The sequence below is a fragment of the Lontra canadensis genome, unplaced genomic scaffold (genome assembly GCF_010015895.1).
Source record: "Lontra canadensis isolate GAN:19392208 unplaced genomic scaffold, GSC_riverotter_1.0 scaffold35, whole genome shotgun sequence".
NCBI classification, from domain to species: domain Eukaryota; kingdom Metazoa; phylum Chordata; class Mammalia; order Carnivora; family Mustelidae; genus Lontra; species Lontra canadensis.
The window spans coordinates 6,563,218-6,588,274 of record NW_022631029.1 but is presented as its reverse complement, the minus strand read 5'-3'; the positions used below and the strand labels follow the sequence as shown (position 1 = coordinate 6,588,274).

The 25,057-nt window shown below is 39.1% G+C and overlaps 1 protein-coding gene across 3 annotated transcripts in view; it reads left to right on the top strand.

Moving 5' to 3' along the window:
* SMARCC1 (SWI/SNF related, matrix associated, actin dependent regulator of chromatin subfamily c member 1) overlaps nucleotides 1-25,057 on the top strand; it is a 170,292-nt gene that overhangs the window by 47,821 nt on the left and 97,414 nt on the right. For all 3 annotated transcript variants that reach the window (XM_032867902.1, XM_032867901.1, XM_032867903.1), the window contains exons 7-11: nucleotides 3,458-3,527; nucleotides 9,069-9,144; nucleotides 13,881-14,006; nucleotides 16,763-16,884; nucleotides 20,965-21,089. In XM_032867902.1, coding sequence (XP_032723793.1) covers nucleotides 3,458-3,527; nucleotides 9,069-9,144; nucleotides 13,881-14,006; nucleotides 16,763-16,884; nucleotides 20,965-21,089 — 519 coding nt within the window. The remainder of the gene's footprint in view (nucleotides 1-3,457; nucleotides 3,528-9,068; nucleotides 9,145-13,880; nucleotides 14,007-16,762; nucleotides 16,885-20,964; nucleotides 21,090-25,057) is intronic.

The window sequence follows — 25,057 nt, the reverse complement described above, 5'->3', positions numbered from 1 at the left end:
TCTCTTTCTTCTTCTTTTGGGATCTCAATTATTCTAATATTATTTTATCTTATGGCATCACTTACCTCTGGAATTCTCCCCTCATGATCCAGTAGTTGTTTATTTCTCTTTTTCTCAGCTTCTTTATTCTCCATCCTTTGGTCTTCTGTATCACCAATTCTTCTGCCTCATTTATCGTAGCCATTAGAGCCTCCATTTTTAATTGCACCTCATTTAATAGCCTTTTTGATTTTCACTTGGTTGGATTTTAGTTCTTTTCTTTTTCCAGAATGGGATTCTCTAGTATCTTCTATGCTTTTTTGCAAGCCCAGTTAGTATCTTTACAATTGTCATTCTGAACTCTAGTTCTGGTAACTTACTAAGTCGTGTTGATTAGGTCCCTGGCAGTTGGTACTGCCTCTTGTTCTTTTGAGGTTTGTTTTTCCATTTTGTCATTTTGTCCAGAGAAGAATAGATGAATGAGAGAACAAAATGCTAAAAGGGTAACAACGGCCCCAGGAAAATATACATCAAACAAATCAGAAGAGACCTGGGGTGGGGGGGTGGGGAGAATATGATCAGACTGGTGAATAGAACAGAGCCCACACTAGATTTGGGGTGTTTTTGGCCTCCCAAAATTTTAAAGAAAGGAAAATATATATACAAAAGTAAGGGTAAATATGATGAAGGATGGAATATGACCATACAGATAAAAATTTAAAAAGATTTTTAAACAGGAATTGATAAGATGTTGGTTGAAAAACGAAAGAAGAAAATTCAAAAACGATAGAAATAGAAAAAAAGAAAATTTTAAAAAATGTAACTTTGAAATAGTAAAGAATCATGGGAAAAAAGCCACGAATTCCATGTGCTGCATTCCCCTAGTGCTGGGGTTTTGCAGTTCTCTTTGATTGGTGAGCTTGGTCTTGCCTGGATGTTCTTGCTGATCTTCTGGCGGAGGGGTTTGTCGCAGTGATTCTCCAATGTCTTTGCCTGGGGTGGAATTGCACTGCCCTTGCTGGCGTCCAGGCTAAATAATCTGTTCGGGTTTGCTTTTGGTAGCTTTTGTTTCCTGAAAGCTTCCTGTACAGCTTTGGAGGACGAGAATGAAAATGCTGACCTCCCAACTCTGGCCCCAGAGATGCTGAAAACTCAGGGGCCCTCTCCTCAGTGAGCCCTCAGAGAAGAGCATTCAGTCATTCCTGTCTCCCTGGTCCTTGGTGGTGCTCCGTGCTCACCTAGCCTATCACTGAGCATTTCCTTCTGACGCACGGCCCCATTTGGAGTCTTCAAACCCAGCCAATTCCTGCAGTGTGCTCCCGTGCCGCTTCTCTTGGTAGAGGATGGGCGGGTCTCCCTGGATCTGCCCCTTGTTGGGTCCCTGCTTGAAGAGATGTGGCCCGACTGTGCTGTGGATCATGGTTTATGGCAACCCTGAGCTTAGAGCCTCCTCCTTGGCTCTGTCTTTGCAGCCGGCTTCCCTGCTCTGATACCTGGGAGCTCTGCCACAATTCAGGCACCCCTGGTCTTTCTGTGATCCCCGAGGGTCCTGAGACCACATGGTCCCAGTGAGGATTCCACCCCCACCCCGCTGCTTAGCCACTGAAATGGTGTCAGTGGAGCCGACTTCTAAGAGTTGTGCTCCACTGCTGTCACTTGCCGGGAGCCAGCTGACAGAGGGTCCCATCCTTTCCCTGTCCCCCATCCTCGCGCCCCACCCCTGCCATGGTCTGTCTTCCCAAATATCATCTTGGATTCACTTCACACATCCTACCTTCCAGAAGTGGTCTCTTTTCTGTTCATAGAATTGCTGCTATTATTTTCTTCGGTCTCCTGTTTGTAGGTGTTCAGAATAGTTTGATAACCATCTAGCTGAATTCCTGGGACCAGACAAAATTTAGGTCTCCTACTCCTCTGCCATCTTGCTCTTCCTCCTTTCCTTGGCCATTTTGGGATATCAGGTTAAGGACCCGGGCTTGATTTCTTCCTGTTCACTTTCTCTCAAGATATTAAGGTGAGCAGTTGGATGCTTGAAAAAGAACATAGTGGGGGCGCCTGGGTGGCTCAGTGGGTTAAGCCTCTGCCTTTGGCTTAGGCCATGTTTTCAGGGTCCTGGGATTGAGCCCCACGTTGGGCTCTCTGCTCAGCAGGGAGCCTGCTCCCTGCCCCCCTCTGCCTACTTGTGATCTCTGTCTGTCAAATAGTAAATAAAATCTTAAAAAAAAAAAAAAAAAAGAAAAAAGAGGGGCGCCTGGGTGGCTCAGTGGGTTGAAGCCTCTGCCTTCGGCTCAGGTCATGATCCCAGTGTCCTGGGATCGAGCCCCACATCGGGCTCTCTGCTCCGTGGGGAGCCTGCTTTGCTTCCTCCTCTCTCTCTCTGCCTGCCTCTCTCTGCCTACTTGTGATCTCTGTCTGTCAAGTGAATTAAAAAAAAAAGAAGAAAGAAAAAGAACACAGGCTGGGGGCATCTGGCTGCTCAGTCAGTAGAGCATACAACTCTTGATCTCTGGGTGGTGAGTTTGAACCTCACACTGGATGTGGAGACTACTTCAAATAAAACAAATACCAAAGCAAAACATAAGCGTGTGGGCTTTTATGCCTTTAGTTAGTGAAGCTGGGATGATTTCTTGTTGAAATTGGCAATGAAAAGCCACTTTTACTTAGCTGGTTTTGCTTAAGTTTTTCTATTTTGCTGTTTCTTGGGTTTCAGGGGGCTTACTTTATTAATTTCCTCTGCGCACTAGAGACAAGTTTGCTAAGCTAAATTTAGACTACTAAAGAAACACCTCCTAACAAGTACTAAAATGTAGATATAATACAACTGTGATTCAGATCAATAAGGATTATCCTATAAATTTGTATAAATTTATACCTATCTTTGGTAAGGAAATTAAAAATAAAAATATCTGATAGGATCATACTGCTTACACTATTGTTGGCAGGGCTAAATTTACAGGTAGGATGCCATTAAAAAATAAGGAAAACAGTAAAAACTTGAAGTAGCAGTCTGTGAAGTGCTCTAAGATACCAGAGAAATTGAATTTAAAGGAGAAAGAGTATATGGTAAAACTCTCATCAAGGATATGAAGCGTGACTTACATCTTGAAAAATGTATAGTAATTCCAAAGCCTAACAGGAAAAGGGAGCAGAGAATTTACTTGGAAATGTGGTAGTAAAGAATATCGTGATTATGATTTGAATGGAATTGTAGACAGGGGGGTGGTGGGAAGGTAATATTTTACCACAGTGGACAATTGGATTTGCCAAGAGTAATGAATAATGGGCCTACACTTCAGGAATTCTGAATACATGGGTGGAAAACTTTCCCTTAATAAGATAGGTAAAATGTTCAATTGTCAGAAAATGTTTTGGGGGGCTTACAAGCAAAAGAAAAATTATAAGTAGAAATTAAGTCTAAATAATAGTTTATTGATTTATTTTGTTAGCTTGACTAAAGTATTTTCTTTTTCCCTTTCAGAAGAATGGTTGAGACCGGTGATGAGAAAAGATAAGCAGGTGTTAGTGCATTGGGGGTTTTACCCAGACAGGTAATGTAGACATGTCCTGAGATCTTTAAAGATTTTTTTTTTTTTTAGTATAAGCCAGAGTTATTTATGTATAGTTTCATATTCTGAGTAGTGACAACTTTGTTTGCTTCAGTGTTTGATTTCACTTTTTTGAGTCTTACTGATTTTTCTTATTGAAGTTATAGAATTCAATTCAAAGTCCCAAGGCTTTATCTTAATAAACTGATAATGTTTGCTGCATTTGGCAAAACACCTCTTCAGTATATTTGCCTGCTAATCTAGATTTGTTTCCTTCAAGAAAGGAATTTGTCTCTCTAGTATTTTATGACTGTTTCATTTTGTTTCTTCAAAAAATCTTCATGCCATACTATTAGGAATGAATTATTTTATGTCTAAAACAGAATTTTTCTTCTTGGCAGAAGTTTATTTCCCTATTGTTGTTATTACTTTGAGATCATCATAACTCATACTGTGTTTCATTCTCTAAGTATAGATAAATAATATTACAAATGCGAACTAGACGTTAGTGAAAATGTTGGTACTTTTAAAATTGATACTTTGCCTACGTAGGACACTTACAAATTTGGGTAACCTTCCGTGAATTTCATCTTTTTAAACCTACAGTGGAGCTGTGGGGGAGATTCTGACCATCTCAGATCAGTCTTCTTTCACCTAAACCTCTATCCACTTTTAGCCTTCTCATATTATTGGAAGCAAATCCCAAACATAACATTTTAATAATAAATATTTCAATGCGAATTTCTAAAAAACAAGGCCTCTTTTAAAAAATAGTAAGGGTATGGGATGCCTGGGGTGGCTCAGTGGGTTAAGCCTCTGCCTTCGGCTCAGATCCTGATTTCAGGGTCCAGGGATTGAGTCCCGCATTGGGCTCTCTGCTTGGCAGGGAGCCTGCTTCCTCCTCTCTCTCTGCCTGCCTCTCTGCCTACTTGCGATCTCTGTCAAATAAATAAAATCTTTAAAAAAAAGTAGTAAGGGTAATATCATTGTCAAATCTAAAAACAAAATTTCTTTATATCATCTAGCTAGTCAGTGTTGTCATATAAGTGATGCATATGATTATTTTATAAATTGATATTTGTTGGAAGTAGAATTCAACCACATTTTGTGATTAATTGATTTCAGTGTCTAGGTTCTCTGTCTTCCCTACCCACCTGACCACATGCATTGTATTATTTAAGAAATCAGGGTCTTTGTCCTGTAGAGTTTACCACAATGTGGGTTTTTCTTCTTCTTCCTTTTTAAAAGATTTTATTTATTTATTTGACACAGAGAGAGATCGCAAGTAGGCAGAGCAACAGGCAGAGAGAGAGGGAAACAGGCTCCCCACTGAGCAGGGAGCCTGATCCCAGGACCCTGAGATCATGACCCAAGCCGAAGGCAGAGGCTCAACCCACTGAGGCACTCAGGGCCCCTTCTTCTTCTTCTTTTTTTTAATGACATCACTGTGGTATATTTGAACATGTTTCTCCATTCTTTGTATTTCCTTTAAATTGGTAGTTGGATCTGGAGTTGCTCAGAGTCTATCTCAGTTTATGGAGGGTGTAGATGTGTGTTTGTCTTCTAATGATGAACCATAATGTCCCGTGTGTGCTCTTTTTAAGTTCGTCTATTTGAGTATATTTTACTTGTAAAGACATTTATTTATTTATTTCTCTATCTTTTGAAAGATTTTATTTATTTATTTGACACAGAGAGATAGAGAGAGAGAGAGAGAGTGCATAAGGAGGTAGAGGGAGGGGGAGAAGCAGGGTCCCTGCCGAGCAGAGAGCCCAATGTGGAGCTTGATCCCAGGACCCTGGGATCATGATCTGAGCCGAAGGCGGACACTTAACCGACTGTGTGACCCAGGCACCCAAGGATTTACATTTTTTTAAAGGTTTATTTATTTATATGAGCGAGAGAGAGAGAGAAAAAGAGTCAGGGGAGGGACAGACGAGGATAATCTCAAGCAGACTCCACAGTGAGTGCAGAGCCTGACACGGGGCTAGAGTTCATAACCTGAAATTGTGACCTGATCTGAAACCAAGAGTCAGAGGCTTAACTAACTGGGCTACCCAGGCACCCCTGTAAAGATTTTTTTTTTTAATTAAAATTCAGTTAATTAACATATTGTATTATTGTTTTCTGGGGTAGAGTTCAGTGATTCATCAGTCTTATATAATATCCAGTGCTCATTACATTACATGCCTTCATTAATGTCTATCACCCAGTTACCCCATGCCCCCAGCTCCCTCCTCTCCAGCAACCCTCAGTTTGTTCCTATGATTAAAAGTCTCTTACGGTTTGTCTCCCTCCCTGATTTTCTTGTTTTATTTTTTCTTCTCTTCCCCTGTGATCCTGTTTTGTTTCTTAAATTCCACATACAAGTGAGATCATATGATAATTGTCTTTCTCTGATTATTTCATGTAGCATAATACCAACATATTTTTTAAAGAAGAAACTGTGTCTTTAGATATGTTCAGAATTTTAAGATTATATGCACAGTTTTCATACAGGCTGAGTTAATTAGAATTGAATCAGCTTGCCGTAATTGGTTATTTTTTTTTATTTTTATTTTTTGTTTTGTTTTTAAAGATTTTATTTATTTATTTGACAGAGACACAGCAAGAGAGGGAACATAAGCTGGAGTTCTGGGAGAGGGAGAAGCAGGCTTCCTGCTAAGCAGGGAGCCCAGTGCTGGGCTCGATCCCAGGACCCTGGGGTCATGACCCAAGCCAAAGGCAGACGCTTAAGGACTGAGCCACCAAGGCACCCCTATAGTTCATTACTTTAAGTGAACTAACAGATTTTAAAATAATATTTAAATGAGTGCTTTCTATAAAACATCTCTAGTCTTGAGACTTCAAGTAGTCCTTGGCACTATTTTTTTTTAATGTTTTTTATTTATTTATTTGACACAGAGAGAGAGATCACAAGTAGGCAAAGAGGTAGGCAGAGAGAGGGGGAGAAGCAGGCTCCCCGCTGAGCAGAGAGCCTGACGTGGGGCTCGATCCCAGGACCCTGAGATCATGACCTGAGCCGAAGGCAGAGGCTTAACCCACTGAGCCACCCAGGTGCCTCAGTCCTTGGCACTATTAAGCAAGCCTTTCAATATTATAGAAACTCTTAAAGGAAATGAGTTTGCCCTTTGAAACATTTAGATGGAAACTCAGATTTATAATGACTAGCTTCTTAAGTATACAGTTGAAATAAATTTTAAAATAACACAGTAAAAACATGTTAGCCTGTTTGCTAAGCTTTTCTTTATGTTGCAGAAAAGATACAGGGGCTGGTTTGAGTCTTGTCTTCTCAAGGCCTTGTTCACATTCTTTATTAACTATATAGCAGACCCCACACACCCTTCATCTATGAGGGATTCATTTTAAAGACCCCCAGTGTATGCCTGAAACCACGGATAGTACTGAACCCTATGTGTACTATATTTTTTCCTATACCTACATATCTGTGATAAAATTTATTAATTAGGCACAGTAAGATGAACAGCAATAACTAAAAATAAAATAGAACAGTTGCAACGTTATAGTTTAAGGGAAGTTATGGTGAATGTGGTCTCTCTCTTAAAATACTTTATTGTACTGTACTCACCCTTCTTGTGATGACGTGAGATGATAAAATGCCTGTGTGGTGATGAAGTGAGGTGAGTGGTGCGGGCCCTGTGATGTTGCATTAGGGCTTCTGCGGCCAGAAGGAGGACCATCTGCTTTCAACCACATTTGACTGCAAGTAACTGAAGTGCAGAATGTGAAACCCAGAGTGAGGGGGAGTTCGGCTCTCACTTCTACTTCTGTGACATTTTTTCTCAAGAATTTTAGAGAATGTAAAGTTTTCAGTTGCTCCCTCACCATTGTTACCTTTACCTGATACAATTTATAACTTAGCAAAGGATCTTTTTTTCTCCAGCTCATGTTTTAAGTGTTCCTAGAAAACTTACCAGAGTGCTATTAATAGACATATATAGAGCTGTGCTTGTTCCAAATGCTTTTGAACTGACTTCTGAGTAGTGGCTGCAGGGAGCCAGTGCTTGTTACCATACTTGTATTTAACTTAGATATTCCTTGCTTCTACAATAATTAATTGGCCAGTATAGTAGCATTGACAGTTTCAGTTTGGTAGGTAATGTCATGCTTACCTCAAAATTGTGGAGGAGCTAGGGGCGGGGGGTGCAAAGAGAGAACCTTTGAGCAAAGAGGTGTGACTATATGAAGGGTGGGCCATATAATATCTGGGTAGCAAAGAATCTCTATAAAGGGCTTGAAGTGGCCACTTTGTGGCATTTTTTAAGAATGCCGTGGAGCCCATGTAGCTCGACTGAAACGTAAGTGAGGGGAGAGGATTAGGAGATGGGGCGGAGTGGCAGTCATAGGACTAGCTCCTGAGGCCTTGGCAATCCACTATAAGGATTCTGGCTCTTTGAGTGAGGTGGGAGTTGTTGGAAGGTTTTGAGTAATCATAATATGGACAGACTTGATTTTCAAAAGGATCACTTTAGTGGCGCCTGGGTGGCTCAGTCATTAAGTGTCTGCCTTCAGCTCAGGTCATGATCCCAGGGTCCTGAGATAAAGCCCAGGATTGGGCTCCCTGCTCAGGCGGGAAGCCTGCTTCTCCCTCTGCCTGCTGCTCCCCCTGCTTGTGCTCTCTCTCTCTCTCTCGTTGTGTCTCTCTCTCTGTCAAATAAATAAAATCTTGAAAAACAAAACAAAGCAAACAAAAGGATCACTTTGGTTGCTTTGTGATAAATGGACTTGGACTTTGGGTATAAGTAGAAGGGTGAGAAGTAGATTCTGGGTATATTTTGAAGATGGAATAAACTGTAGAAGGCGTTAATGGTTGGATTGTAGGATGTGATTGAGAGTGAAGTCAGGGATGTCTCCAGAGATTTTGGCTAGAACAAATTCTCCATTTTTGGAAAGACGGAGTTGGCATTTACTTAGATGGGTATGATTGGCTAGGGTGTATTTTTGGGATAAGGATGGAATTGCTTGTTGAATTTTGAGTGTTAGTTTTGAAAGCCTTTTTGAACATGTAGGGGGATATATGGATTTGGCATTTGGATGCCTGAGTCCAGCATTCAGAGAAGAGGACAGATGAGTATATATTTGAAGCTGCATGAGATCAAGAGAATGAGTAGACAAGAGGATTGTTTGCAAACCAAACCTGGGGCCTTCCAGTATTGAAGAGGTTTGGGAGAAGACGAGAAACTGGCCATGCAGGCTGGGGAAAGGCTGGTGGCTAGAAGAAACAGCAGATGATAGTGCTGTCTTGGAGGCCAAGTGAGGGAAATGCTCTGAGGAGAGAGCCATCTCCTCATTAAAATTCTGCACACTGAGGCTTGAACTTTGGACTTAACAGTGTCGGGATCACTATAGACCTCTACAGAAGAGTTTTCTTGTCAGAGTGGCAGAGACAAAAGTATGTGAGATACTGCTATTTCTTGATCCTAAAAGTATTTTTAAAATATAGTTTTACCTTTTTATAAAAGGTCTTTTTAGTGAATGAATTTGGCTTCTAACCTGTTTTTCCTTTTTTCATTTCCTTTGCAGCTATGATACTTGGGTCCATAGTAATGATGTTGATGCGGAAATTGAAGATCCACCAATTCCAGAAAAGCCGTGGAAGGTGAGAAATCCTTTTTAAAAAAAAATTTATTCTTATATAACATAGTAGTTTTTCTCAGCTTTTTTCTACAACAGTGCTTTAAGAAATACAGAATAAGGATCTTCTTTTCTTGTCATCCTTTTAAGCTGTCCATGACCACAGATAACTCATTATCTAGGTATTAGCAGAAATGTTTGCAGTGGAGTTTGAGGAGACCCCAGAGTCCAGTTACATTGTGGTTTAGGGTGGTTGAGAAAGGAGCAGGAGAAGTGCAGTGGAACATCGGTGGTGTCACTGAGGAAGGCTGGAAGCTGTGCCTGCGTGCCTCTTATGATGAAACAGCCCTCAGTAGTCATTTCTATTACAGTGGTAAGAGTCCATGCATCAACTCTGATTTTTCGACGTTTAACGTGGAAATAATTCTGAAAGTTGCCAGAACAATATAAAACAAAGTGCGACTTTATACACTTCTTCCAGGTTCCCCTGTTGTTAATAATTTCAGGATTTTATGCTTGAAACAATATTAATACCTGATACAGAGCTCGTATTCCATTTACACCAATTGTCCCAGTGATGTAAGTTTGATATTAAGTCTCTTTCCTGGTCAGGATCTGTTTCAGGAGCACACACTGCATTTAGTTGTCAGATCTGTTTAGTGTACCCTAATGTGGAACTTTCAGCCTTTCTTTTTCTTCTGTGATTCTGGCATTTTTGAAAGGTATAGGTTAGATTTTGATGTTTGTTTTAGAGTGCCTTTTTTTTGGTAAAGGAATTTTTATTTAAAAGATTTTATTGATCTATCAGAGAGCGAGCACAAGCGGGGAGCGGCAGACAGAGAGGGAGAGAGAAAAAGGCTCTCCGCGGAGTAGGGAACCCAATGAGGGTCTCGATCCCAGGATCCTGGGATCATGACCTGAACTGAAGGCAGATGCTTAACCTACTGAGCCCCTAAAGGGGGGCCCCTTTAGAATGTCTTTGAATTTGAGTTTGCGTGAGTATTTCCTAATTATTATATTTAAACTATGCACTTTAGGCTGCAAAACTGCTTAAGTGATTTTGAGTAATTACTTCTCAGTGCCTCATATCAGGAGGCATGTATTTCAATTTTTCCCATTATGGCTGATGTTTGTTAAGGTACTGTCTGCCTGGTTTTCCCATTGTAGCATTACCATTTTTCTCATTGAAATTAAAAATACGTTACAAAGAAATATTTTGAGATTATATGAATATCCTTTTCTTTTTTTTTTTTTTAAAGATTTTATTTATTTATTTGATAAGAGAGATCACAAGTAGGCAGAGAGGCAGGCAGAGAGAGAGAGGAGGAAGCAGGCTCCCTGCTGAGCAGAGAGCCCGATGTGGGGCTCGATCCCAGGACCCTGAGATCATGACCTGAGCCGAAGGCAGAGGCTTAACCCACTGAGCCACCCAGGTGCCCCGAATATCCTTTTCTTCATTAAATTTGTGTCCCAAAATTATTAATGCTCACCCATTAATAATTTCTTCCTGGCTAAAGTAGTTACTACTAGTGGTTTCCTCACTCTATCCATTCCATCTGTAATTGACATTTTGCAGTGGGAATGAGCTTTCCTTTCTCCCTCTACATGTGCCTGTAGTATCTGTGTGTTGTGCTGTGGAGGAGTGACACGATCACCATTCTTCTTACTGATGAATTGTCCACCTTTTGGCCAGTGGAAACTCCTTTAAGTTGTCTCCTGTGACCTTTTGGTATTACTTGATTCATTTATGCATACTTCCTATTTTTGGGACAAAGAGATGTTCCAAAGTCTTTTTGTAATTCCATATCCTAGTCCTGGATTCAGTATTTCTGCAGGGAGCTCTCATCTTTTCCATGAGCAGTGGTAATTATACATAGTTTTTATTGACTGCCTTATGTAGTATACTGAGCACTTAAATTGAATCAAAATATTAGATGTGAGACCTGATTCACCCCATTTTGAATTCTGTGACCTTCAGAAAGACTTAGCTTCAAGCTTCAAATTTCATATGAGGAAAATGGAATTAACAAAAATTAGACTTTTTTGAAACCTTTTTTATTTGGAAATAATTTCAAACTTAACTTGCAAGAATCAGAATAGTAGGTGGCACACCTGTATACCCTTTATCCAGATTTTCCTGTTGTTTACATTTTACTCTCATTTTGATTTATCACTTTTATTCCATGTGTTTATATATTTACAGCTTTTATTCTTAACCTTTTAAGATAAAGATGTATATACTATGGTCTTTAGTCTATAATTTTTTTTTAAAGATTTTATATATTTATTTGTCAGAGAAAGAAGGAGAGAGAGCGAGCACAGGCAGACAGAATGGCAGACAGAAGCAGAGGTAGAAGTAGGCTCCCTGCCGAGCAAGGAGCCCGATGTGGGACTCGATCCCAGGACGCTGGGATCATGACCTGAGCCCAAGGCAGCTGCTTAACCAACTGAGCCACCCAGGCGTCCCTAAACTATGGTCTTTAGTCTAAAACATAAGTTTCTGTTTCCTAAGAATAAGGGAGTCTCGTTCATAAGCACTTTGCAGTTACCAACTTCAGTAAAATTTAACATTGACCCAATATTGTAAACTACTATCTGTATTCCAGTTTTGCCACAAGACCCATTAATGTTTTTCGTAGCATTTTTTCTATTACAGAATACTGTTGAACAGCAGCTGTTGTATTCAAATGTCCTGTCTCTTTGGTTTCCCTTAATCTGAAATGTTACCCAGTGCTTCCTTGCCTCTTTCGACATTTTTGAATTTGAAAGGGATGTTTTTCATTTGGAATTATGATCTTTTTTCATGGTTAAATCAGATTATGCATTCTAGTCAGAATATTGCATAAGTGATGTTGTGTCGTCCTCAGGGCGTCATAGTGGGAAGCATGTTGTGTCCATCTGCTGCTTGTTGGTGATGCTGTTACCCAGTTATGGTGTGTTCTCTTGGCTCTACTATATAGTTCCTTTTTTTTCCCCCACTTGTAATTTATAAGCAATCTGTAAGAGATTCTTTTAGGCCATACAGATATCCTGCTTCTCATCAAAATCCTCTATCCGTTGCCCAGATTTAGCATCCACTTGAAATTCTTGCCTGAACCAATCTTTTCTTTGATGATTGCACAGTGATAATTTTCCATTCCAGTCTTGCCTCCACAATTACAAGTTGGCTTTCAGAGTTGTATAAGCAAGAATCCTTCCTTTCCTCTCATTTAATTTTTTTATTCCTCTGTTAACCAGTGTGGGTTTATGGAGTTCTAATTTTTCAGTGGCCAGTAACTTAATCCTTAATTATATTGGTGCTGAAATTGTTTCCTATTTATCTATGCAGGAAAGGATTGTCTAGTCCTAAGTTCTAGTGTACGGCCTTTGAAAAATTCTGTTGGATAATAGGAATATATAGGCTAGGTCTGTGGTTTCAATATCTATATCTACATCTGTATCTATACAACATTCAGAGAACCCATCATTTTTTAAAATTCCTACTCAGAAACATTAACAAAAAAGCAAGAGAAGTTGCCATGTAAAGGGCTTAGAAGAATCCTGAATCTGACTCTCAATTTTTCACTCCCCAACTGTTGCTATCCCTGAAAGGTTTCTGCAGAGCACCTGCGTACTTGACAGGGTGAGGTGATAGGTCTGATGATAGGTCTGTGTAAATGTCCTTGTTCATCATTCCTTCGAATTTTGTTGAATGCGTGAAGGGAGACATTCTTCCTGCCTAGAGCAATGGACTAGGCCTATTGCTTTGTGTGGCCTATTGCTGTTGAATGTTTTTTCAGTGGTTTTCATCAGGATAAAGATGAAATGATTAGTGAAATAAGCCAAATGGAGAGGGATAAATCCTGCATGATACTGCTTTTATATGGAATCTTTAAGAAAAGAAAAGAAAAAAAAAAGCCTAGAAATCGGTAGAGAAACGGTTGCCAATGAGGAGAGCTAGGAGAAGTAAGAAGTTGGTAAAAAGGCACCAACTTGCAGGTGGGGGAATTGTCTGAAGATCTAATGTGAAACATGGTGATTAGAGTTGATGACACTGCATTGTATAATTGGAATTTGCTAAGAGAACAGAACTTAAATGTTCTCACACTTAAGTTAAGTAGGTATGGTGATGGATGTGCCAGTTAACTAGATGGGAGGATCCTTTCTCAATATCAAATCATCATGATGTAGACTTTGAATATCTTAGAACTTTATTTTACAGTTATACTTAGATAAAGCTGAAATAAAAACGAATGATATGATTATCAAATTTAAGGGTCTTAGTTATAAAAACCTCAGTCTTTGCAAAAACCGATGATGCTTTCTTACTATATGCAGTAACATGGAATAAAAATTAGAAATGGTTAAGTTGACATTAACAGGACTTTAATAGTCTCATGGTTGGGTTTTTAATATATATATATATTTAGTTTTTATTTATTTATTTGTTAGAGAGTGAGAGAGTACTTGCGTGCTCGAGAGCAAGTGACGGGGGTGGGAAGGGGGTGGGGTCAGGGCATGACAAGTAGACTTTGCACTGAGCTCCGAGGCCTCACGCAGGACTTGATTCCAGGACTCCGAGATCATGACCTGAGCCGAAACCAAGAGTCTGAAGTTTAAGCGACTAAGCTATTCAGGCACCCTTAGTGTCATGTTTTTAAACTTTTATGCAATTGAGGCTTTAATTTGAGAATAATAAATCAGCTCCTTTAATTTTGAACACTTTAAAAACTGTAATGGTTTGCTATTTATATGGATACACGTGATTGAATGTGGTTTTAGGTTCATGCGAAATGGATTTTGGACACTGATGTTTTCAATGAATGGATGAATGAGGAGGATTATGAGGTGGATGAGAACAGGAAGCCCGTGAGCTTTCGTCAGCGAATTTCAACAAAGAATGAAGAGGTATTTGGTTTGGCATCATTTTTCTCCACTTGATGTTTCTTCTTTCTGGACCTCAATGTTGTCAGATCTTCACTAATAAGCTCTGACATACAGTCCAAGGTGTGTCACTCGTGAGGTATATGGAAAAGTTACCAAATGGCCATATAGCCATCTCAGGGGCTGGCATTCCCAAAGAACAGGCCTGACGATCTTAGAGGGTCATCAGGATTTAAAATGGCATATGCAGTGTGGCATCGGTATAGGTGATTTTGTTTTCCAGGTCTGATTTTAATTTTGTGAGCCAAATATTTATTATGGGGTAATTTAATTTAGTTGTTGGCTTTTCAAGGGAAAACTAATTTTGTCTTAATATTTTTTAATAGCTTTGTTACTGTACACACAGTAGTTAGTACATTGTATAGGCCTCAACGGGAGAGTTCAGCCCTTTTTAAAGGTGGGATGATGTGGCATTTATTACTCTTTAATCCTTTAAGAAGCCCAACCACCAGAAGTTTTAACATGGTTCCTGAGAAGCCACAGCCGGCAAAGGTAGGTGTGTCACCCAGAGGGAAAGGAGTCTGAGAAGAAGGCTTAGATGTGTTGGTGTTGGCTGGTGACTGTTTAGGAAAGATTCTTCTTCCCTTTCACTGGGAACACATCAGGTTTTTGCTTTTTGCTTTGTATTGTAGTTCTTTGAAAAATTTCTGAGACAGAAATACTTTTAACTATTCACTTAGAATGTACCTTTTTTTTTTTTTTTAAAGATTTTATTTATTTATTTGACAGACAAGAGATCACAAGTGGTCAGGGTGGGGGGAAGCAGGCTCCTGCTGAGCAGCGAGCCCAATATCGGGCTTCATCCCAGGACCCTGAGATCATGACCTGAGCCAAAGGCAGAGGCTTTAACCCACTGAGGCACCCAGGCACCCCATACCATTCTTTCTTATCTGTTTTCAGCTCTGAGACTTTTTAAACTAAAACTCTTGGGTACACAATGTGTGTTATTTATTTTTAAGAAAATTATTTTAAAACTGGGTCTTTTTCATATCCTTTCATTTTTAATTGGTCCTTATTTGCTGTGGAATTGGACTTGAAGTTTATTTTTTATTCAGCGCCACCCCCATATGCTTACATATTTGCTTTCCCTTAATGCAGTGCCAACCAATCTTTTTTGTCATTAGGCATATTCTAACTTCTCTATCACATTATTAAAGAGGCCTTTCCATAGCCATCTCTGTTCAGATTTAGATGGCTTTTGTATTATTCACTTACTTTTAGGACGATTCTATAAAAATGCATTTAATACCCCTTTTTAAAAGTTTAACTTCAGACTTACTGTACAGTGTGAACAGTTTAGATTTTCTTTAAAACTTCGTGTATAGGCTTGTAAGATGACTCATATTTCCAATTTTATGCTACCGAGCTTCTGAAAAGAAACAGTTGTAAGGAGTATGAGGGTACCAGAGATGATGAATGTTTAATTAATGTTTTAATCTCTGATTTTTTTTATTTTGGCACCTCTGGTACAATACTTTGGATCATTTTAGGTGTTAATTCTTTATTGTCTATTTTATTAAATCCATAATTATCATCTACAGGTTGACTTTCATATTTCAGTGTGTATCCTGCAACTGCTGAACTCATTAGCTCTGCTAGTTTTTTGGCAGATTCCTTAGGGTTATCTTTATAAAAGATCATGCCATCTGCAAATAGGGATATTTGTGCTTCTATTAAGATTGACTTTTAAGATACAAACGTAGTGATCCAAAGGGGCACGTGCACCCAAATATTTATAGCAGCAATGTCTACAATAGCCAAACTATGGAAAGAACCTAGATGTCCATCAACAGACGAATGGATAAAGAAGATGTGGTATATATACACAATGGAATACTATGCAGCCATCAAAAGAAATGGAATCTTGCCATTTGCAACGACGTGGATGGAACTAGAGGGTATCATGCTTAGCGAAATAAGTCAGTCGGAGAAAGACAACTATCATATGATCTCCCTGATATGAGGGAGAGGAGACGCAACATGGGGGATTAAGGGGGTAGGAGAAGAGTAAATGAAACAAGATGGGATTGGGAGGGAGACAAACCATAAGTGACTCTCAATCTTACAAAACAAACTGAGGGTTGATGGAGGGAGGGGGTTGGGAGAGGGGGGGTGGGGTTATGGACATTGGGGAGGGTATGTGCTATGGTGAGTGCTGTGAAGTGTGTAAACCTGGCGATTCACAGACCTGTACCCCTGGGGATAAAAATAAATTATATGTTTATAAAAAATAAAATAAAAAAAAAGATACAACTCAGAAAAATTAAAAAAAAAAAAGATTGACTTTTAAGTCATAAATTACAATCCTGTTTAGTGTCTTTTGTGTCCTAAAGTTTTCTCTGTCCCTTTTACTGATGTGTCAGGACTCGTTTCTGATGCACTTTTCCAAGCTCGCTCAGTCATCATTTGTATTTCAGTAATTAAATAGCATATGTTTTGTATTTTCTAGTAGTTGTTGAAAATGCTTTTCCCATCTGGAAGCAGAAGGTGAACAGGAATGGTTTTTAGTTGTCTGTTTTGTAGCACAGTGTGAATACCGGTGGGATGGTTCTGATATTTCCATTGGTGGTACATCACATGGAAGGTCAGAGAATCTTGACTGCTGGTGGTCTAGGATGCTCTGGTATTATCTTTGTGAAGCTCATCTTTGGACAAGGGTTTGTAGAAACTGAGGAGTCAGAAAAGCTGGCTGATATTTATTTCCATTTACTTCTTCCTAGCCAGTCAGAAGTCCAGAGAGGAGAGATAGGAAAGCATCAGCTAATGCTCGAAAGAGGAAACATTCGCCTTCCCCTCCGCCTCCTACACCCGCAGAATCCCGGAAGAAGAGTGGAAAGAAAGGGTAAGAACTGCAGCATGATTCAGAGGCATTAAAACAAACTGCAGAGGGCATTCAAGATTTTTACATTTATACCAGAAGTTTCGCTGAAAGGAAGTTAGTTGTCTCACGTTGACTTGGTAGATGTCTTTGCTCTGGTAGCTTGTCTTGTCAGATGTTATCTGATGGCCCATCCTCTCTTGTATTTATCCTAAGGCACCGTGCATACAATCTTTTAAGTAGATATGAATAGTGAAATAATCACAGTAAATCTGGCAATATCCAGCACCACACATAGTAACAATTTTTTTCTTGTGATGAGACCTTCTAAGATCTGCTCTCCTAGCAAGTTTCAAATGCACGATCCTGTGTTACCTGTAGGCACCATGTTGTATTACACCTCTAGGGTTTATTTATTTTATAACTGGAAGTTTATACCTTATACCAACTTTTCCGTTCTCCCCCAGTGCCTGCCTTTGGCAGCCACCAGTGTGTTCCCTCTGTGAATTTGTGTTTTTCATTTTGTTTTCTTTTTTGGATTCCGCATAAAAGAGATCATACATTTTTCTCTGTTATTCCACCTAGCAAAATGGCCTCAAGGTTTATCTATGTTGTCCCAAGTAGCAGAATTCCTTTCTTTTTTTATGGCTGAATAATACTCTCTCTCTCTCTCTCTCTCTCTCTCTCTCTCACACACACACACACACACACACACACACATATTTAACTCTGTGTTCCACATAAACATACTGTGATATCTAATCTGTATTTAAAATATATCCACTCCCAATTCTGTGGTCAAATTCTTTTTTTTTTTTTTTTCCCTGTGGTCAAATTCTGAGAGAAACTATTTTTTCTCTCTCTGGCCTAGCCATGGGAAGGGGATGAATCTTTGCCTTCTGGATTGGAATTTTGGCTCCAGCTTAGTGAGAGTGGAAACCATGTACAGAATCTTAAAACTGAAAGGGATTTTTGAAGTATCATAAGCATCTTTATTTTAAGAAATAGAGATTGAGGTTCAGAATAGGGGGGTAACTCTTGCAAGGTCACATAGAGATTTTTCCTTGGAGTCAAGATTCTAAGCTGGACTCTCGGCTTCCCGTGACTATATCCTTTCAGCTCTGTTCCATCATCTTCAGCAAGGTCTGAGGGTGGATGGATTATTTGGCCCTTCATCCTTCTTTTCTCTTCCGCTATTTTTCCTTTCCTTTTCTTCATCTCCTTTCTGAGTTGGCCATCTGATATTCAGGCACCCCGAATCCAGTCTTTTCTCTGTCTAATTATGTATTGAGCAGTGTGGCTGGTAAGGAATTTAAGAAATTAAATTCACCATAGTTAGTGTCTCTTTCTCTGATTTTACCACCGGTCCCATTTGGGATCAGAATGACTCGTAGAGGAAATGAACCTGTCCTGTTGCATGTTTAGCAGAGTGCCTTGTTCAGGGCCTCACACTTGTGCATTAGTGACTCTTACTTGAGCGGGGATTCTGATTTCTGGTGAATAGGTTGTTGTGGGGATCAAGTGAGACTCGAGACCTGCCTTACAGTGTCTGGCCAGAAGTAGGTACTTAATAAATGACAAGAATACTTAACATTTATTATTATATATTAAATAGATACTTAATTCCTGGCTTGCTTAGCTTGTCTTGCCCAGAAATTTTTTATAATTTAATTTCAAAGAGGTTAAGTTTAGTCTTAGAAAATGACAGATGCAAAATTTCTTCTTTTCCTGCAACTGGAAATTTGTTAAATTTCTGGCTGTTGACTGGACTGTAGAGATTTATTTGTCATCTTCTCTCCTTTAGCTTCCTTTTATTGAATTTTTCCTATAGCCAGATTAGTGTTTTTTATACCCAGAACATGCCTCGAATCATGTTATTTCTTTTTTTTTTTTTTTAAATTTTTAAAATTAACATATAATGTATTATTTGTCTCAGGGGTATAGGTCTGTTATTCGTCAGAATCATGTTATTTCTTTTTTCGCTTTTTAAGGGAGAGGGGCAAGAATGCTCCCTGCTGAGCAGAGAGCTCGATGCGGGGCTCGATCCCAGGACCCTAAGATCATGACCTGAGCCAAAGGCAGAGGCTTAACCCACTCAGCCACCCAGGCGCCCCTCTTTTCTTTTAAAGATTTTATTTATTTGATAGAGATCACAAGTAGGCTGGGGGAGCAGGCCTCCTGCCGAGCAGAGAGCCCGACGCGGGGCTTGATCCCAGACGCCGAGATCACAACCCGAGCCAAAGGCAGAGGCTTAACCCACTGAGCCACCCAGGCACCCTAGAATCATGTTAATTTCTTGAAGGGTAGGGTTATCTGAAGCGTTGTGTACTGTGTAAAAAAGCTGTTAGGGAAGCTAAAAAACTCTTAAGTTTTATAGATTATATTAATGAGCCAGTCATAGTCCTAAAAGGATGTTGTTATTTTGTGAAGTCAATGTATTATGGTAGAAAACACAAAAATAGATTTTTCTTTAGTGATTAGTGAGAGTAACCTTATTTCTTTTTTTTTTTTTTTTAAGATTTTATTTATTTATTTGACAGAGATCACAAGTAGGCAGAGAGGCAGGCAGAGAGAGAGGAGGGGAAGCAGGCTCCCTACTGAGCAGAGAGCCTGATGTGGGGCTCGTTCCCAGGACCCTGAGATCATGACCTGAGCTGAAGGCAGAGGCTTTAACCCACTGAGCCACTCAGGTGCCCAGATAGTAACCTTATTTCTTAAATCTCTAATCTGAGTCTTACAGTTGATGTGGAGAAAATTCAGAGCTTCCTGATATCTCTGTGAAGAAAGCCATACAACTTTTCCAAGTGTTCCTGGACCTGAAATCAGTGCACCCTTCTTCCCACGTAGGGACTGAGATCCAGTGCCCGGACACTAGTGGCCCCCAAACCAAGATGTGATGTCCAGGAGGCTCACAGTGATGGCACTTATCCCCTACTCTGAGTATAAAACACACGAAATTGAATTTCCTGAAATAGATATATGCGTATCCTTGAATTGAATACGTCTCTTTTCTAATGAGCATTCAAATTTCCTGTTAAGTTTCCTTTAATGAAAAAACATTGACCTTTGTTTTCCTAACTCATGTTTTATTGACCTTCCCTGCATTTTTCTTCCTTTTTTAGGTATTTTTGTCTCTCTAACACCTTTTGATTCACAGGCTTTTGAAAAATTGTTATGCAGTTTTTATTCAAAATTTTAAAAATATTTTTACCTGTGTACCTGTTTCTGACCTATGCCAGTATCTGGTCCGTCATAGAAGGGAACTCTGCTTAATCACTCAGCAGCATGAGGACTCAGGCTGGCCCGCTATATATTTTTGTCTGCTCTTTCTCTACTCCTCACTTATTTGCTTCCTGACTGTTCCTTCCCAGAGCAGGTTATCTCTTTTCTTAAGCCTTTATGCCTATACTCATTATCCTGAAACATTGTCTACTTTTTGGTGAATTGTTTCCAATGTTTAGCTTAACTGTCACCTTCAATCTTAAGTCTTATTTTCTTGGTACCCTATTTGTTTCTGGCACATCATATTGTTTGAGATAGTTGATAATTTCCATAATTCCTCAAGGTAAGGAGTCCTTCCATTCTTGTTTGAACCCTAATCTGCTTTCTGGAATGTGTTAGTTTTTAAATTAAATGAAGGAAAGAGCAATGGCAGTTTTTACACACACACAAACAGAATTGGTACCATCCTAAGTGATTTTACTTTGCAGTTCTTAATATTTGGATGATATAAAAGAGCCAGGAAAATACGGTTGTACATATCTTTACAAAAATTTCTTACGTAAGTGATTGTTGATGTGAGATAAAATATGTGCCATATTTCCTTAGCAGATGTTCTTTTATTACATAATTTAAGCCCCCTTTAGGATGCTGTCTGCAATTTGTATAGTAGGATTTCTGGGCCAATTTCTTACTCCCAATAACTTTTATTTTCCTTCTGGCTGGCTAGATGTAATTTGGGAATGTACCTAATTTATTTGATTTCTATTTGTCTTTTAAAACAATTCTGAACATAGATTCTAACAATGAGGGTAAAGCCTCTGAAATGTCTGCTGTGAGTGCTATAGTCACCTTATTTATATTTTTATACATTATATGCTTTAGCCAAGCTAGTCTTTATGGGAAGCGCAGAAGTCAGAAAGAAGAAGATGAGCAAGAAGATCTTACCAAGGACATGGAAGACCCAACACCGGTACCCAACATAGAGGAAGTGGTGCTTCCAAAAAATGGTTTGTATTCTTCTGCCTGGACTGTGAGAGTATTAGATGTGATTTAATCACTCATAGCATTGCCATGGGATGAATCATTTCTTGCTCTCTGCCACTAGTTCCCAATTTTCAAAGTTGAAAATGTTTATGAAATTACCTCTTTCACAGTCTTTTTGTGTCCTTTTGCTGCTTATTGAGAAAAACACTGACCAAAAAGCTCTCTTATGGGGCTCCTTGCTGGGACAGATAGTTGAGCAGGTGATGCTTGATCTCAGGGTTGTGATTCAAGCCCCACAGTGGGCATAGAGCCTACTCAGAAAGAGAGAGAAAGAGGGAGGGAGAGAAGGAGGGAAAGAAAGAAACATTCTCTAAATTGAGCAATGCTTTGAAATAAATGTTTTCTTTATTATTTTTTTAAAGATCTTTATTTATTTATTTGACAGAAAAACACTCACTGAGAGGGGGAACAGAAGTAGGGGGAGTGGGAGAGGGAGAGGCAGGCTTCCTGCCGAGCAGGGAGCCTGATGCGGGGCTCAATCCCAGGACCCTAGGATCCTGACCTGAGCTGAAGGCGATGCTTAACGACTGAGCCACCCAAGCACCCTTGAAATAAATGGTTTTTAAATCCCAATAGAGTCAATATACAGATGAGAAGGTGGTATATTATCTGTTTACTTTTTAACCTATTTAAATCAGTTATTGGGAGGAGAATGTTAGACCCTTTTAACTATATTTGTGGATTTGTTTATTTTTTTCCCTGATTCCTGTGAATATTTTTTCTTTATGTATTTTCTTCCTGTGCTTTGAAGTTCTGCTCTTTAAGGGCATATGCACTTAGGATCATCATGTCCTGATGAATTGACTCTTATGTCATGTGTGTCTATGGGCCACAGTAGTGCTTGTCTTAAAGGCCAGGTTTCTCTGATGATAATAAATCCTCATCACACCACACCCTTTTCTTTATTTCTAGTTTTTTTTTTAATTAGTCTCCACTGCACTGGACTCCGGTAGAGTAGTTTTGTAAATTACACAAGCTTTGTTCCTACACGTTAGATTTCCGACTTCCATTTCTCTTGCCTCCTGTTACTTTCACTTTGATTATGTAAAGCATGTCGATTTTAAACAGCATATTGTTGAGATTTGCCCCCCCACCCCAATACACATTTTTTTGTTTTTAGTTGGAGTATGTGGTCCACTGAGGTATAACAGAACTATTGATGTGGTTGGGCTTAAGTCTGCCATTATGATTTTTTTTTTCTGTTTGTGCCTCTTGTATCTCCTCCCTTCTTTTGTTTTAATCCACTACTTTTGCTGTTCTATTCTGGCTTCTGTGTTTGCTTTTCTTCTTCTTCCCTTTTTTTTTTTTTTAATATTTTATTTATTTATTTGAGAGAGAAAGTGCCTGAGTCGGAGTGGGGAAGGGCAGAGGGAGAGGGAGAAGCAGAATCTCTGCTGAGCAGGTAGCCTGAAACAGGGCTCTATCTCAGGACACCGGGATTATGGTCTGAGCTGAAGGCAGATGCCTAACCAACTGACCCACCCAGGCGCCCTTGCTTTTCTCTTATTTTGGAACTTCTATGACTTCCTTTTTTATATAGCCTAGTTCTAATTGAGATATTCTTCACATAGCATAAAATTCACCAGTTAAAGTATATTTTAGTCACTCCAGTGGTTTTTTTTCAGTGTATTCATTATGTTGTACAATCACTACCTCTTAATTCTAGAACATTTCCATCCCCCTGAAAAGAAACCCCATACTTACTGGGGGTTAGTGTAGATTATTTCCTTCCTCCTATATCCTGGCAACCACTGTTCTGTGTTCTGTTATGTAGATTTTCATATTCTCTATTTGATTTTTACCTCTTTTTTCTTAGTGGTTGCTGTAGGGATTACAATATACATCTTTCAGGTGTTGTTTTTTTATTTTTCTTTTTAAAGATTTATTTGTTTGTTTTAGAAGGTGAAAGTGCAAGTGTTTTGGGGGGCAGAGGGATAAGGGAGAGAGAAGACTCTTCAGCAGACTCTGTGCTAAGTGCAGAGCCCGATGGGTGTCTTGATCACAAGAGTCAGATGCTTAGCTGACGGAGCCACACAATCATCTCTCTCTCTCTCTTTTTTTAAAGATTTTATTAAGTAATCTCTGTACCCAGTGTGGGGCTTGAACTTAAAACCCACGATCAAGAATCATATGCTCTACTGACTGAGCCAGCCGAGTGCCTCCAGATATTTTTACTTACTTATTTATTTATTTAAAGTTTATTTAAATAATCTCTATCCCCAGTGTGGGACTCGAACTCACAACCCTGAGATCAGGAGTTGCATGCTTTTCTAGCTGAGCCACCCAGGTGCCTCCCCAGATACTTATTTTAAGTAAACGAGCTACGAAGGTGGTTGTAGTCCTCTAACAGATAACTAACTGAAAGTAAAAGCTATAATAATGGATTTAATATAATTTGGACACAGGAATGGCTGAATTCATCAGTGGAGTAAAGTTTGGTTCAACTGTAGATCCATGTTTGTTTATTAATTTATTATGACTTTGACAGTACCAATTTGTGGGAAAAGACCAAACTGTTCTACAAATACTCTGGAAAAAATTTAGTTCTGTTCTTTGTATCATAAATAAAAATTAAAGCTTCAGGTTGATTAAATTTTCAAATTAAATGTAAAAGTAAACTTCCAAATACTAATGTACTTTAAGCAAGTGTTAACATTGGGGGAAATATTCCTTAGCCGTTTAACAGAGAATTAGAACTGTAAATTGGTATAAAGATTCTTACACCCTGGGGCGCCTGTGTGGCTTGGTGGATTAGAGCCTCTGCCTTCGGCTCAGGTCATGATCTCAGGGTCCTGGGATTGAGCCCCACGTCAGGCTCTCTGCTTGGCAGGGAGCCGGCATCCCCCTCTCTCTCTGTCTGCCTCTCTGCCTACTTGTGATCTCTGTCAAATAAATAAATAAAATCTTTAAAAAAAAAAAAAGATTCTTACACCCTGTAGAGTAAGGGGCAGACTATTTTGTACTGGTAGTTTTATCAAATTTGGGGGCCAATAAATGTGTGAAAAGATGCTCAATCTTATTTAACCAATGATACATAAATTATTAAAGGAATATTTTTCATCCATTAGATTTTCAAAACTTAGAAAGCAAGTTTTGAGAAAGTACGTAGTCTCAAATGCTATCAGTGGTAGTATAAATTGATAAAAGCACTTAACACAATTTGGTTGTATTTGTTCAGTTTTAAAATGTGTACATTTGAGTAGCAAATTTTAATCTCAGACCTCTCATTTTAAGTAAGTGAATGTGGATTACACTGCAGTAAAAAATTGCAAATAAAATAAGTTTCCATTAATATAGCACTAGTTATCTTATGACCCATCTTTGGACACGGTGGATTATTGAAAATGTAAGAGATTGGGCGCCTGGGTCACTCAGTTGGCTGAGCAACTGCCTTCAGCTCAGATCATGATCCTGGAGTCCCTGATGGATTCCTGCATCAGGTTCCCTGCTCAGCAGGGGGTCTGCTTCTCCCTCTGACCCTACCCCCCCTCATTCTCTCTCAAATAAATACATAAAAGCTTAAAAAAAAATAAAAGATATAAATTAACTAAAAATACGTAGCATGGAAAGGTCATACAGGCCCACTATTGAATGAGAAAAATAGAGTGCTAAGGAAGAGCGCAGTATGGGTAACATATCTATAAGATTTAAAACCCTCAAATATGTTTTGAAGTCTACATAGATATATAAAAGGTATTAATAGTTCTCCCTCAATTTAAGTGAATGGCACAAAAATCGGAATCAATAAATGCACAGAAAATGTAATAAAAAATACTTTTGGGGAAAGGATTGAAAGGTTCTTTTCAGGTTTTGACCTATATATTTTTGTGTTGTGTACTTTTTGTCATGGAAAAATATCGGTGCTTAGGAAATTAATTACAGAATGCAGTCTGTTAAGTAAGTGTTAATCCTTCTCTGTTGGGCTTGGGTT